This window comes from Dicentrarchus labrax, unplaced genomic scaffold (genome assembly GCF_905237075.1).
Source record: "Dicentrarchus labrax unplaced genomic scaffold, dlabrax2021, whole genome shotgun sequence".
Taxonomy (NCBI): domain Eukaryota; kingdom Metazoa; phylum Chordata; class Actinopteri; family Moronidae; genus Dicentrarchus; species Dicentrarchus labrax.
In genome coordinates, this window is record NW_026136719.1 from 1,410,274 (window position 1) to 1,425,315 (window position 15,042).

Here is a 15,042-nt window from a genome sequence, read left to right on the forward strand (position 1 = left end):
AGCTCCTCCTCCTGCAGACAGCATGAAGACATGAAGACAGAAAAATAACCACAACACACCAAAACCTGCTGCTTCTGTGTTTGTTTTGTTTGTCGTCACACACCGCTGTCTCTCTCTCTCTCTCTCTCTCTCTCTCTCTCTCTCTCTCTCTCTCTCTCTCTCTCCACACACACACACACACACACACACACAAAGACGGGCAGACAGACAGCAGATAGTGCGGCTCAGATTGACCCTTCACCAACTCGACTCTGACAAACAGAGCGAGACTCAGACGTCGAGTAAACATCCTCCGACATCCTCCACTTCCTTTAGTCTGTCCTGAAGAGTAAATAACACACACGCACGCACACACACACACACACACACACACACACACACACATACACTACGAGACAGCAGATAGGAAGTCAAACGTTCAGGTGATGGCATTTCAGACTGAGCAGAAATTATCATCCTGGATGAAAAGGCTAAAAGGGTTTTTTTCTGAGTTGAAAAGAGACAAGTTGTTTGTATTTATTTAGATAAACTGTAACTGTAACAATATGTCTGTCTGTCTGTCTGTCTGTATGTCTGTAACTGACACTGTCCATCTGTTTCCTCCACAGCTGATAAAGAGAAACTGGGGAAGAAAGACGACAGCAGTCCTTTCAAAGTAAACGTCTTGGGTAAGGAAAGAGTCATTTTTTGTAGTTTTTGTCCATCATGTCTCTCAGGAATAATAACACGAGTTAATTAAACAAATGTCAGACATCAGACAATATAAGCATCGTAGTCTGGTTGTAGCTCAATTTGCTCACAACGAGCATGACTTGTGATACGTTGATTGACAGCAAGATACACCAGTCGGCTCATGTGATTCCCCAGGTGGCCAACCCTTTCTCCGGTTAGGAGACCGATGCTGGGACATTCTGCCAGATCTCCGATATTAAGAGTCCAGTGTGTAACATTTAGGAGTATCTACACTGTTAAATATATTTCCATTCTGAAATTAACAAGAAAAAGTTTTTCTTTTTCAGAAACAGAAACAAAAAATCTAAAAAATCGATCACATTTTTCATTATTTGAGTGCATGAACATAACATAGCTTCAACTGAAATGATTTAATTATTTAGTGTTTCACTTTTATGAGTTTTAACTACAATACAAGTTTTTCTTATTCAAACTAAAGAAGAAAAGTAAATTATCCATATTATTAGTTTGATTACTCAAAAATCTAATGATCAGAAATATAATATAATATTCTGTTTCATTCACATTAAAGTCCACCTCCCAGACCTGTAAACCCGTGGGACAATACTTTCTGCATCAGCACTGAATCACATCATTAAAACAAGATTAATGGTGTGTTCCTACCAAACACGAAGCAAGTTTACTCGTGGGGTCATTTGTATAGTGTAGTAAACATTCTCCCTTTAATGTGGTTTACTATAGCAGTTTGAGAATTAGCTGTGATTTAATTGCAATAAACTGAACAAAATGATACCAAAACAACTACATCATGATGCAGATTTGTGAGAAGTCTTAATTAAGACTTTGTCCGGTCTGTCTGAAGAGAGTTTGGATCGATCAGGTGTCTGCTAACTTAGTGCATATTAACGTAAAACTAAAAGCTGGAATCAAATAACAACCATGTAGTCCAACTTCTTCTCGCACTTTTCTCCAAGCAATCTCCTTTTTTATGGCGCTAGATGAAAAGGCCGTTATTACAATTCATCTTGAGGCGAACAGGAATATCTAAACCAAATTTCCAGGCAATCCATCCAATAGTTGAGATGCTTCAGTCTAAACCAAAGTACTGGACCCACACACAGACAGTCATCATCAGTCATCCCTCCTAGCAAGGCTGGAAAAATTCACTCAGCACATTAACGCCCCCGGACACTTTGTGTTAATTTGTAAGATTATATAACCACATCGTAAATCCACTTTCCTGCCTCTAATGGTAAAACTTCCTGTGGCCTTTTAGCAGCCTGTTAACCTGCATCTGAACCTGCTGAGGAGCAATAACCGCAGGATAAAACGTAATGAAAATCTCCTTAACACACAGTGATATCCTCACGGGGGGGAAAACAAAGCAGAAAATCAAAACGCTCACAGCTCGGATTCTCTGCTGGTACTGAACATAATGTGAGTACACGTCTTTAAGCCTGAGAGTTCTGCAACGCTGTAATTTCGCATAAGTAAACACACAGATTAGCGGAGAAGAACGAGGACATTTTGCGGCGTTAGCCACGATGCTAGTGTGGAGTTTGGAGATCAAAGAGGAGATGAAACAGAATCCAGAGGGTTTTATTATCTGCAGCTCACTGTGCATTGATATCAGGGACTAAAACGTCTCAGGGGGAATGATTCCTCCACAGCTCCATCAGTTCCTTCACTTTGTATTTTAACTCGGACTAAAAGACGGACAATAGGAGGATCGGATTAAACTGCTGCATTGTTAACAACACAAACAGTGAAGGACACAGCAGCACATTTCTGAAGCTGATAATGTGAGACACAAGAGCTGAGAAAGGCTGCGTTCACAGGCGCCATGTTCACATCCGTTTATCTGAACTCTGCAGTGTTTCCTCTTCTGGTTCGTCCAACTTCATCAAATAAAACTCTGTACAGGACATGTCCTTCATGTCAAACTCAGTATATAAATGAATAAAACCACATTACGTAATTTTCTTAACAAAAGAAAAAAATTATAAATGAACCAAGAAGTCATATCCTAATCTCGCCCATAGCCATCTAACTAGCAAGGTTGGCTTATCAGCTTGGAGTTGTTCTTCTTAAAAATAGGAATTATGAAATTGTCAAATTATTACACAAATGAATTAAACATGTAGGGATTTATTCATATTATTATACATTTTATAATCTTATAGTCTTATTCATTTGTCTAGAATTGGCCACTTTGGTGTTCCATATACACATAACACAAAAACAACTGGCTGACATCACATAATCATCACAAGAGGCAACTGGAAAACTGTTGACAGAATACCTTGAGCTGAAAACAAGGTCAATGTTGACCATATTTTTCATGAATTTTAAACCCATGGAAGATTTTTTACCAGAGGATAGAAACCCCATTTTCCTTATGCACTGGGCAAGCAATTTTAATTTAAAGAATATTTGCATTTTCTGAAGAAAATGTGTGTGATTGCTGCATCTGCTAAAACTGCAAGCTGTCCCAGCTTCTGAAAGAGCCTAAGCAAAAAGTGTTCATGATTAACTTCTGAAGATACCACCCAAAATCGGTTGTAATTGAGTAGTGTTCAAGAAAAATGGTAGGGTTTTATTAATGGCCATAAGATTGAGGTACTGTCAACATTGAAGAATTATGGCCTGTGAAGTGCATCAGGCCACGCCTTCAAAAGTTTTGTAATCTATTACAGAAAACCAACCAAGTGAAACCCAAACACAAATCGATAATTCTTGATCATCTAAATATGCTATGTACCGTTTTTGATGAAGATTAGATGAAATATGTGCCAAATATTATTATTATATTTACAACACTGTCCTCTGCCCTGTAGCTACAGCATCAACATCTGCCCTGTATCTACAGCATTAACCTCTGCCTTGTATCTATAGCACTCTGCCCTGTATCCGTACTGTAATTTAGGTATTATTGTCAAATGAACACAATCAAATCATAATTAATTTAATAATCTGCTCAAAATTAATCCAAATTGCTTGTTTGACACAAACTCCCTGCAGTTATTGTGTTTAGTATTTGGGTATACATTGTACAGTTTATCAGTATGTACTGTTATGCATTGAATACTACATGAAATATTCTTAAGGATAAACATTGGGAACCACTGCCCTATGCACGATATTTTGTGATAATTTCTCACATTATAATCATCTGTGTTTGAGGGGAAAATAACATCTAAATGTGGGCTCTCAAGCAAATTACGGTCATTAATTTTTTGTCTCTCTCTGAGCTCCTCTCGGGGGAAGTAGGAAAGTGTTGGAAAGACTCCCAGGATGTTCAAATGAGACATTTTTTGAATCTGTAAATGTAACATCACTAATTCAGCAGTGAAGGTATCGTGTTACTGTAGTTAGTGATTATCCTCTTTGTAAGTTAACGCTCTGGTTTCCGTAACAGCAGCCGAAATAATCCTCAATGAACAGACTGAAACCCAGTTTGCTCTACTTAAAGTGAAAAACTCTTGCAGGTTGGAAAAATAGTGCAACTCTGACTTTATGAAACCAGTGAAACTGTTCTTCATAGTCTCTTATAATCTTGACAATTTGACAGTTTAAAAGGTTTGATGAAACAGCACTTATTGGGCTTTCTTAGATTTGTAAATCTCCCAAATTTCCTGTTACTCGTAAATGTGTTGAACAGTGAACTTTAAACTCCTACTCACAGGGTTTGTAATTAAAGACTTTTCTCATGTTGATGTGAATTTTTTTGCCTATCAGTCATTTTAATGAGCAGTACAGATAGCTTTGTAGGCCTTTTCTTTATTGGTGCAGTGAATTATAGTGAAGAGACGGCTGTGTGTGATTGAAGAACCCTTTAATGTGCAAAGCATTTGTATTTTATGATTTATCTGCACATAGAGCAGAGACTGGGGTCATCAAACAACAATTCTGTAGCTACAGTTTTTGTTTTGATTTTTCCTACAACACAATTACTTGATATTTCAGTATCATCATTTATTTTCCGGATTTATATATACATACATATATGAGTGTGTGTGTATATTGATTTTTATCAGTATTCTTATTGTAGTGTCAATTTCAACCATACTGTAATAATCACAGGTTACAATGTGGTTGCACATTTCAGTCCCTCCAAGAAGGACGCAAATTCAACCAATCACCATGTGTTTTGTGCGACCTTGTCCAATCACCACAACTTTTCCACAAAACTTGACCAATCATTGTAGATTCCTGTGAGTAAGAACCATAACGGTATTACTATACGTCAAACTACTAGAGATTTTATTCTCACTGGAACAATTTGTCTTCCTCATCTTCAATTTTTACATTTTAATGTTAATTCTACAAAAAACTACTATTTTGTGATTTTCATTTTCTTTCACAATTCCATTGCAAGAATAAACCACTAAAGCCTGTGAAATCGAGGAGGGACATTCAAAGCAACACTATGTAAGATTTGGTATTTGTGCAGTTTGGCGCCCCCAATTGTAATACCACCGTGGTAAATATGGCCAGCTGTACAATTTGTATTATTATATTACTCATGATCAAAAACTAGTGAGCCGACAACATTGCTAACACAGCCAAAAATCAAGCAAGCACTTGTCCTGACCCAAAAAACAAAAGTTAAATAGTGCAACAACAGGCTTACAGAGGAACCATTCACGAATTTATAACTAGCACTAAACTGAAAACCATGTGAGGTTGTTATTTTAGATAAAAGGGTTACAATGTAATGCAATGCAATGTAATTCTATTCTATTCTGTTTTTCATTTTCTTTTCTGCTAGTTTATTGTTATTTTGTGGATGATATTTAGCTGCTTCTGTGACTTTTTTAAGGAAATAGATTTTTTAAGAATGAATAAGACCAAGTAAAACCATGGTTCTGCCCTCCAGAACTCACCAGTACACCAGCTGATCCTCTTGTCATGTTTATTTTTTCCCCAATCAGAAACCAAAGGTCTGGACCACGGTGACGGTTTCTACGCCGGGATGCCGATCCCTTGCGCTGACAGCTACGCCGGCTTCTGTGTTCACGGGAAATGTGAGATCAAATACAACATGGCCACCTGCAGGTCAGTGACCACTTCAATTGCTACTGCTAATGTTACTACCACTGATGTTAATAGACCTGCAAATCCTTCTGCCTCTCATTGGAGTACTGCTACTTCTACTGCTGCCACTGAAATTACTACAATTATTATTTTAATTGTATTATTATCACTCCTACCATTGCTCCGGGTCCAGAGTTACTGCAGCAGATGAGTTTGAAACATGTAATCACTGGTATTTCAATGATGTGAGTAAGGTATCAGTCAAGTCAAGTGTTTATAAACCAGTGGTGGTAGAATAATTCATATCTTTACTTCAGTAAAAGTAGTACCACACTGGGAAAATATTCCACTACAAGATCTGCATTCAAAACAATACTTAAGTTTTACTTAGTATTATCAGCAAAATGAAATGTAAAAGTACTCATAGTGCAGTAAAATGTTCCCTGTTAGTGTTTTACTATTATATCTGATGTTTTTGGATGAATATTACTTCTGCATTAATGTGTATGTTGCATTTTATTGCTGTAGATGTTTACGCTTGAGCTCACTTACTCATCTATGTACTGTTAGTAGGTTTATCTACAGCAGTGTATCATATTCATATTGAATCATCATATGTTTGTAGCGTGGCTGTGGAGTCTCCAAAAAGTAAAAAAAAAATCCTGTTTGCACCTTTGTGACGATGCATTTTCCAGCTAATAACCCTAAATAATTTATTTAACTTAAGAAGAAGCAGAATTTTCTAACCCATATACAAACACTTCATCCTTCTGTTTGAATGTACCACTGGTACAAGCTGAGCTTCATTATCTTTTTGCTCAGTCTAAATGAGCATTTAAAGAGAAGACTTTTACAGAATGAGTCCTGTAGATTTTAAACATTAAATACGTAACAGATATGCAGCTTACATCATGTCAGATACAGGCCTTGTTTTTCAGTACCTTTTATGTGCCTCTGACAGAAAAGACGTCAGCTTTGACCATAGAGCTTACACCAACCACATGTTGTCACTGGTGCTTTACACATGACCTTTTTCATGTCTATTTTCTTCCATTTTACCTGCATAACTAGTGGTTCAAGGGATTATATGTTGGGCTGACAAACACACAATCACTAGATGACCTGCACTCCATACTGCACCTGAATGCATCCTTTGTGACCTGATGAAGGGCTAATGCTGATACCACCTTTGTAAACGTCCTTTCTTTGTGTGTTTGTGTGTGTGTGTGTGTGTGTGTGTGTGTGTGTTCCAGGTGTGATGCTGGCTATAAAGGTCCTCAGTGTGACGAGCCTCAGGACTTCAACATCCTCTACGTGGTTCCCAGTGGACAGAAGCTCCACTACGTCCTCATCGCCGCCATCATCGGCGCCGTGCAGATTGCCATCATCGTCGCTGTTGTGATGTGCATCACAAGGTAAGGCGGCAAAGAAAGAAAGAAAGAAAGAAAGAAAGAAAGAAAGAAAGAAAGAAAGAAAGAAAACCATTTAAAAAGAAAAATAAATAGTTTATGAAAGTATATTTCAGGTACAAAATGAAGCACATGAAGAAAACAGAAACTTAGTTTTAATCCCTTTGAGTTAACAGGAGAAGATGAGGAAGATGATGGTGAAAAGACAGGTGGATTCTAATCCACTCATGCATAGAAACAATAATAATAATAATGTAATAATAACCTATTAATCTGTGTGTACCAGACATATTAGATTATAGATTAGAATATTATTCAGTATTTTAGTTTGTGTTTCAGGGTTGTAGAGACACATTTCCAGGTGTCTCTGCTGAATGTTGTGTGTCTCTGGACAGACAAACTGAAACTAAAGACAGGAACAGTTCAGACAAACAGCTTTGAGCATGCCGCCTGTGAACGCAGCCTCGTTGTTCTTCCGTCACACAGAGTGTAGGTGTGATGTCTGTCAGGATGGAGCTGCTGGTGACAGTTGAAGCTTAAAGCTGAGGAGAATTAAACAGGATTTGACTTGGCCTCGTTTCTCTCTTCTGAGGCGGCAGACAGACTTTACTCCGTCACCCTGAGGAGGAAATAAAATATCCATCTCTTTGCATTGTAGAGGTTTTTGGCAGCTGTTTGACACAACCATCTTTTTTCATTAACATGTTATACATATATATACAATGTGGACACACTACTCCACCTACACATCACTACCAGGATGTATCCCTCTGTCTCTTGTTGAGGAGGGGCTCCTCTCTTAGCCCTTTGCCTCGCGTGTTCTTTAATGAAGTGATAGGAGAAGATTTAGTTTACTCAATAATCAGCTTTATTCTTAACACCAGTAGAGTATGCAACGTTTACAGAGCTCTGGGTCCAGACTATAATATCCCTGACAAGCAACAAAGTGTGTGTCAGTTCACGATGTCCGTCTCTATCTCTCCTGACCCAGTGTGTTATAGTACATCCGCGAGAAACATCACAGTAAGGCGTTGTCTTCTTCCCATCAGCTGTAGGCGCCTTCCCTCCTCGTCCTCGTGGTATCTGACTCCAACGTCATGCTGACGCTTCCGGGTGTAACCTGAAACTTTACATACCAATAGACCACACGCCTGTTCTTTACACAAAGTGATTAACACTATCAAACCTTTGCATGTAACTTACAACTCATTTATTCCATATATGGAGTTATTTTGCACAATTGTGTGGCGCTCCCTATATCTCAAGATCCTGTTTTACGGCTGCAGGAAGAAGCTGCGGTTACTAACTCAATGCTGAGAGTTTGCTGTTTGTCCATCCTGTTTCTCGGTACAGAGTTCATTCAATATACCAGCCTTCTATTTATTACATGGTGCTCAATCATCCTTATTTGCTAATGCATCTTTAATCAACTTAATCAAGCATATATGTTTTAATCATTGGTCACATGACGGATATAAAACATATCTTCACTCTCTCAGTACACAGCAGTTTGAACTCACTTTAGAACCAACTTTTAAGTAGACAGTGTTGTTGATAAATTGAACTTAAATATGCAATATTTAATTTCTCACCTGAAACAAATTTCAAAACTAAATTCTGAGACACAATTACCAAGTGGGTGGATCTCCTGGTTAAGTATTTTACCACTGTGTTTTTCTTCCCAAAAGTGTTCTTTTAATGATCTCCTAAATGTTTCTTAAGATAGGAACACGGGACTCTCTTGGATAATGTATGATCATATTGGTTGATGTTACAAATTTGAAGTGCAACTGAAATTTTAGCGTGTTTAGTCTGTTAGCTTGGAATGATGAAGAACAGCTCTTGGTTCTGACGGAGGCTTGCTCAACTGTTATTGGAGTGGGGGGGGTCAATTGCGTGCCAGGTGCATAAGTCCATAAAGTTTTCTTTTGGAACAAATTGGAACAATACGTTTCACAACAGAACAATTTAGTGTCTGAAATTTGTTTTTTGACGTAGGGGTGCACAGCCGTGAGAAACCACAGAAACAGTTCCGTGCAATTTTCCGATGGCCCATTCTTCCAAAACCCCAATAGTTCAAAAGTGGCCCATTTGTCAGACAGCCTGTCCTGAAAACAAATGCCCATTGCTCTGAAGGCCCATCCTATTATCTGTTTTTATTGTGACTGTGAATAATGTAAATTAATGATTCTCTGTCTGTGTGTCTCTTTAGGAAATGTCCGAAAAACAACAGAGGTCGCCGACAAAAACAAAACCTGGGACACTTTTCCTCGGACACTAACTCCCGGATGGTATAGCTGTGTTCCTCTGGGCTCTTTTTGATAAGTTTTTTCTTACACCGTGGGAATACCATTTTTTAACGGTAGATGTGTGGTATTAATTTTTTTCTCCTGGGAAATCATTAAAAAGAAGAACGACAATATTTATTTAAGGGGCCTTATTTTCCCTCCTTTTTTGCTTTTGGATGGAATTATTGCGCATTAATTTGCGCAATCGTGATTTTTTCTTTTTTTGCCGCAAAACCAAGTATAAGGAGCCGAATTGTGAAAACCCACTGTCACTTTACATCGTCACTATGTCTGATGTCTTAATTACTTTACACTGCTTCATTAGAGGTTTTGTTGAATGCTTTATAAATACGGTACCTTTGGTAAACTGGCTAACGGAGTAATGTCTGCCCCTTTGGAATGTGCTATTTATTGAAAATTATTATTTCGACGGCCCTCATCATTTTACTTTTTACTAATAATGTGCAGCTGATCACCAAATGCAGTTTGTTTTTAATTTTAATGTAATGTTTTGTAGGAGGTCAGGGGGGCCAGCCAGTGTTTACACTTATTCTTTGGTATGAAAGTCTATGTAAAGACTTCACTGTGTTCAAACAAGCTAATAATTTATTATTATTATAATAATAATTTTCTTTAAAGTAGTTTTTACTTAAAAGTTCTTATGTTAACTTTTGTTTTTTAATTCTAGTTCCTGTATATTCGCATGACTTGTGCAAACTGTGTACTGTGGTGTAGTTTAAACTTTTTAAAAGAAATGCCGACGGCCTCGTCGCCTCCTCCATCTAAGAGCCGCAGAGATCTGATGTAAGATGGAAATCCAAAAAGTCGGACTGATGAACAGAGGACACTGAGGTGGAAGGTTTTAGTCGGTGTTAAAGAAAGGAATGTATAATGTTCGGAAAACAGTCTGCTGTCTTTACCTGCACCACACAACAACAAAAAAGAACACTTGTAGTTATCATTGATGGTGGGAAACATTGTACAAGTACTTCTAAAACAACTTTTGCTTTGACAAGGATCAGATTTGTGTTGATTTTTAATGCTCATAGGCAGAAATGTATTTGTATGTTCGTCCGAAAATCTGACTTTAGGGGATTGTAATGAAAGTTTGTCAGCTGTTGGGGGGTTTGAAGGACTGACTGCAAACAGAGGTCAACTCTAAATGATATTTTTATGTAACTGGAGAGAGTCTTGGTTGCTCAAATGGCTGTAATCAAGGCTTTTCTTTGAATGTGAGCGAATAATTATCTTTATTTCCTTTGTTTTAGTTTTGCATTTGTACCTCAGCGAGACATTCCAAGCACAGAGGATCCCTTACAAAAAAACTGTAGTGAGTCGATAGGTAATATTGAAAACATACTTTACAGTGCAAATATTACTTAAAGACCCCGTTTCCTTCTGGTATTAATGTGATCAGAAACAGGGTTTACAGATATTAGTGGTGTGCAGCTAATTCACTAGTCTCTTAGCATATGAATATTATGGAGTCGTTAAACAGTGAAGACAGACAAATAAAATATGTAGAAAGTCACACGATAGTGAATCAAACAACAACCGTAACAGTATGTCGACAGGACTTTACATCCAATGAATGACATAGTCTTTTCTGTGTTGTTCTCTTGTGTCTTTGTTCCCTTTGTAATATTCTGTAGGTCAAGTTATGATTTTTTGTGCTTTTTCAAAATTTTCTTGCAAATTGTCACAAACCTTTCACTGAATTTTCTTATTGACCGCATTTCAAATTCCTCTTCCGTCCCACCTCAGCACTCTCAAACTGTTTAACACTTTTTACATTTCCGTATATGTTTTACAGCAAACTAATTATTGTACCGTCAATCAATCTCAAACTAAACCTTCTCCTAGCAGCGTCCAGTGAGGACGCCAGTGTGATGACCTTCTGAGCCGGAGTCTGGACGTTGGGGAGATTCAGCTCACCTAGTCTGGTGCAGTGATGGCGTATAATTAGTGGGCAAAGGAGAGGCCTGCTCAGAGGGTCGTAAACTGTAATCATGAAATTACTTAACTTCATTTTTATGTCAATTAATCTTTGCATTCCAATGATATAGCCATTTGTTGATGTTCAGTATTCAGAAGGTTGGAGAAATCCTTTCTTACTCTGCGGTGTTTGGTATCTGGATGCAGAAACTGACTTGTAGTATATAATACATCAAATTGTACACAGTATTTTCAAGCAGTATTTAAACCTCAGTCTGATTAAGCTGTTGTGAAAACCAGTTCATGTCAAGGCGTTGCCATATAATTTTTTACAGGCATCAGAATTGTCACAAACACGTCTATTTGTGAAAAGGTCTGAAGGTCTGATGTGAACACAGCTGGGGTATTTTCTTAATCAGGAACTTGTAGGGAATTTAACTATGCATTAAGTCTACTGCCATTTACTCCACTTTGTAACTAGTTAGGCTATAGAATAATAACAGCTAAAACTGAGGCTAAGAAGAAGAGAAGAACTTAAAAAAATGAAGAACTTCATTTAAACTGAAGCTACATGTGATTATTAAATTAGTTGGGGATAATGAATGGGTAAAGATAGTTGCCCTAACGTCCTAACGTACCCGTTCACGCCAGCATTATAACACTGAAAGTTTGGACCAAAACCAATTAATTTAAAAGGTATGGTCTGGATAAGTGGATTGGGTAGTGCAATTAAACTAAATCCACACTGACCTTTTGTATGGAGTTCAGCTTGGGTGAGCTTCGACATGATGAATCACATTATTAACCAATAACAAACTATGTTCATAGAGCTGACCTTTAAGGTAACAGAGAACCCAAGAATCCAAGGAAGAAGCTATAACATCATCTGTGTAGCACCATGTAGTTTTATATAACCCTGCTGTGCTGGAGTTTGGACTGCCTGGTAGTACAAAAAACTCTCCAATTATTGCGTAAACTTATTGTTCGATTTGTGACCAAGAAAGTTTGTTAACTTACTGCCTGCAGTGTTGGGAGTGACGCAGTATAAAGTAACAGGTTACTGTAATTCCTCTTCTTTTGGCTGTAACTAGTAATGTAACTAATTGTAGGCTTGTTTGGCTCACTGGAAAAGTGGACAACTGCAGAAGACAGCAAACAAAGGCAGCACATCTGAGTGTATCCACTTGATTTTCCGGTTTATCATAAAACATCATCCGACCTTACAGTGTCCGAAGACAATTCAAGCAATGCAAGCTTGCTTTCATTTCATTTTCAAATTTGGAAGTTCAGGTCTTTTTAATACATCCATGTTGGAAATTTTTTTTATCAGAATAAGAATCATTAAAAAAAACAAGCCCCAGAGGTCAAAAGATTAAACTAAATTTAAATCCCCAGAAAAGAAGTAGCATTCCCAGTGATTCAGTATTAACGCTGCTATCAATAATAATCTGTATTTTCTTGTGCATGGCTAGTAGAGACGTGTCACTGAGATGTGTCATTTACCTTACCTGGTTCAGTAGGGAGGGATGGCCCAGTGGTGACACCAGATTTCAGCTTTTTACTTGTGCGTCTTTCTCGTTGTGTATCGGTGGACGAGGAACTGAAACTCTGAGGCTGTGCTGAGGTCCAAAATGCGAGTTCTTCTCTGTATGTTTATAATTCTTATTTTCTGTCACAGGAGTTTGTCTGTATCGTCTTCTACGTCTAGAAGTCGTAGTTCAGTCCCCCCCACCCCCACCCCTCCGCTGAGCAACGTGTTTATACTTGTTGTCGACCATCACAGTCGTGACTTCTCTAAATGTGACTAGAATGTGTTTGACATGTTAATATTCTGCATGTAGACTTTGAGAGGCTACTTTTGGTCTCTGACAAAATAAAAAAGGAACTGTTTTTTTAATGTACGCCAGAGTGCCGATCTGTCATTTGAGTGAAATGTTCCTTTTTTCTCTCTTCGTCCTGCGAGGTTTGTCTTGATTAGACTGTTTCTTCTTCTGACACTACTCTTATTTTATTCCACTTCCTGGGACAGATTAATGATGTTTTTTATACAAAAATATTGTGTGTGTGTGTGTGTGTGTGTGTGTGTGTGTGTGTGTGTGTGTGTGTGTTGTGTGTTTGTGTGAGTGTGAGAGAGAGATTTCACTGCTGAAAGACAAATTATTGAGATGACCTGTGTGATCAGTCAGAGGAGACGCTTCAGTTCCCGCATACAAAAGACTTATCTTTTGTTTTTGTTCTACAGAGACACTGTGCCCTAATTCCATACTAAATACTACATTACGCAGTATACACCATCTTCTTATGTTGGCAGTGTTTACAACAAGAAATCTATCTGGAACATTGTGAGGATGTCAGTCCGAAAAAGCATGTGAACTTAATTTTACTTAACTTGGGAGTTGACAAATAAAAAAAAAAAGGTCTTAAAATAGTGTCAAGTTAACAGCTGTAAGTTCCCTACAATACTGAATTTGTATCATCATAGTAATACTCTTAGTTTATCTTGTCCCCACCAACATTTTTAAAGCTATGATGCTGCAGACGTTTCAGGAAAACTGAAAAAACTTGGCTCATTTTATGTTTTTACGCCTTTCATCCACATGCAAACTGCATTTTAGGTCACTGAAATCTGACCTGCCAGAAACTGTGGGTAAACATGTAAACAGGGAAAAAGGGGGGGTTAGCACGTGTCTACAGTGGTGTTTGGAAACGAGGGGTCGTGCTGCTTCCCAGCACTGGACGCTTGTAGTCACAAAAGGCTACACACACCTACAACTGCGCAAACGCTGCACTGACTGATCAACTTCAGCCAAAGACTACGTCCGCATGTGGAAGAAGCAACAACAAAAATGAGGGCACCTTATCTGAGTGAAGGAAGACTCTGGAAATCCACTAAGGTTAATATATCTGTAAGGCTATGACCATCTTCCTGGGTCCAGACTACATCACAATACAGAGTATAGAGCCCCAAGTGAGGGATCTTGTTAACTTCTACCAAACACACAGTAGCTTCTAAGTGCAACTGACTGCACACACACTGAAGTGAAACACAGCGGATATATGGATATCCAGGGTTCTGAGATTGTATTTCAGCTGATTTGTTCTGCCTCTTCGCCTTTTGCTTTCCACATGGACTGTTTACCTGCATGCAACCAAAGACGGAACAAACGGAAGCTAGAACACTTCCAGTGCTGAAGTTTTGGTCTCCTGCCTACAGATTCTGCAGCCATATCCACATTTCTAGTTTGGGCAGTGGTGACCTAAAGGTTAGGGAAGCAAGCTTGTGACCGTGGGTGCAATCCCTAGACCGGCAGGATAAATCTGGGTGGGGAAGAAACAGATGCCTGACTCATTACCACCAGCTCAGTGGCCAGCCGATTGGACTGGTTGTACTGGAAAGCTTCCAGGTGTGAATGTGATCAGGGAGCTCCAGCAAAAGTGAGGCTACCTCTTAGTTAACCCTACCTGAACAAATAAAGATTAAAAAATATCTGATTATAGAGATTACTAATCTCTACCCCCATGTACAGGAGCTTTTGGACTTTGTGGTTTGAAAACTTGGACCGAGATGATGTCCTGCCATGTCTTCGTTATCAGTCTCCGCCCACCTCTGACAGGTGGGCGGAGACTGATAACCTCATTAATTGAAGCTCCTGTCTAATTAAAAACTGCTCTAAAAGATG

General features: G+C 38.4%; 2 protein-coding genes across 2 annotated transcripts in view; one reads left to right on the forward strand and one right to left on the reverse strand.

Moving 5' to 3' along the window:
• The window catches only part of LOC127351029 (tomoregulin-1-like), an 86,729-nt gene extending 73,466 nt beyond the window's left edge, over window positions 1-13,263 (forward strand). The window contains exons 7-10 of the mRNA XM_051378190.1: window positions 609-668; window positions 5,628-5,751; window positions 6,984-7,145; window positions 9,352-13,263. Coding sequence (XP_051234150.1) covers window positions 609-668; window positions 5,628-5,751; window positions 6,984-7,145; window positions 9,352-9,436 — 431 coding nt within the window. The 3' untranslated portion in view covers window positions 9,437-13,263. The remainder of the gene's footprint in view (window positions 1-608; window positions 669-5,627; window positions 5,752-6,983; window positions 7,146-9,351) is intronic.
• Window positions 1-15,042, reverse strand: part of LOC127351009 (uncharacterized) — a 184,041-nt gene that overhangs the window by 134,420 nt on the left and 34,579 nt on the right. The window lies entirely within an intron of this gene.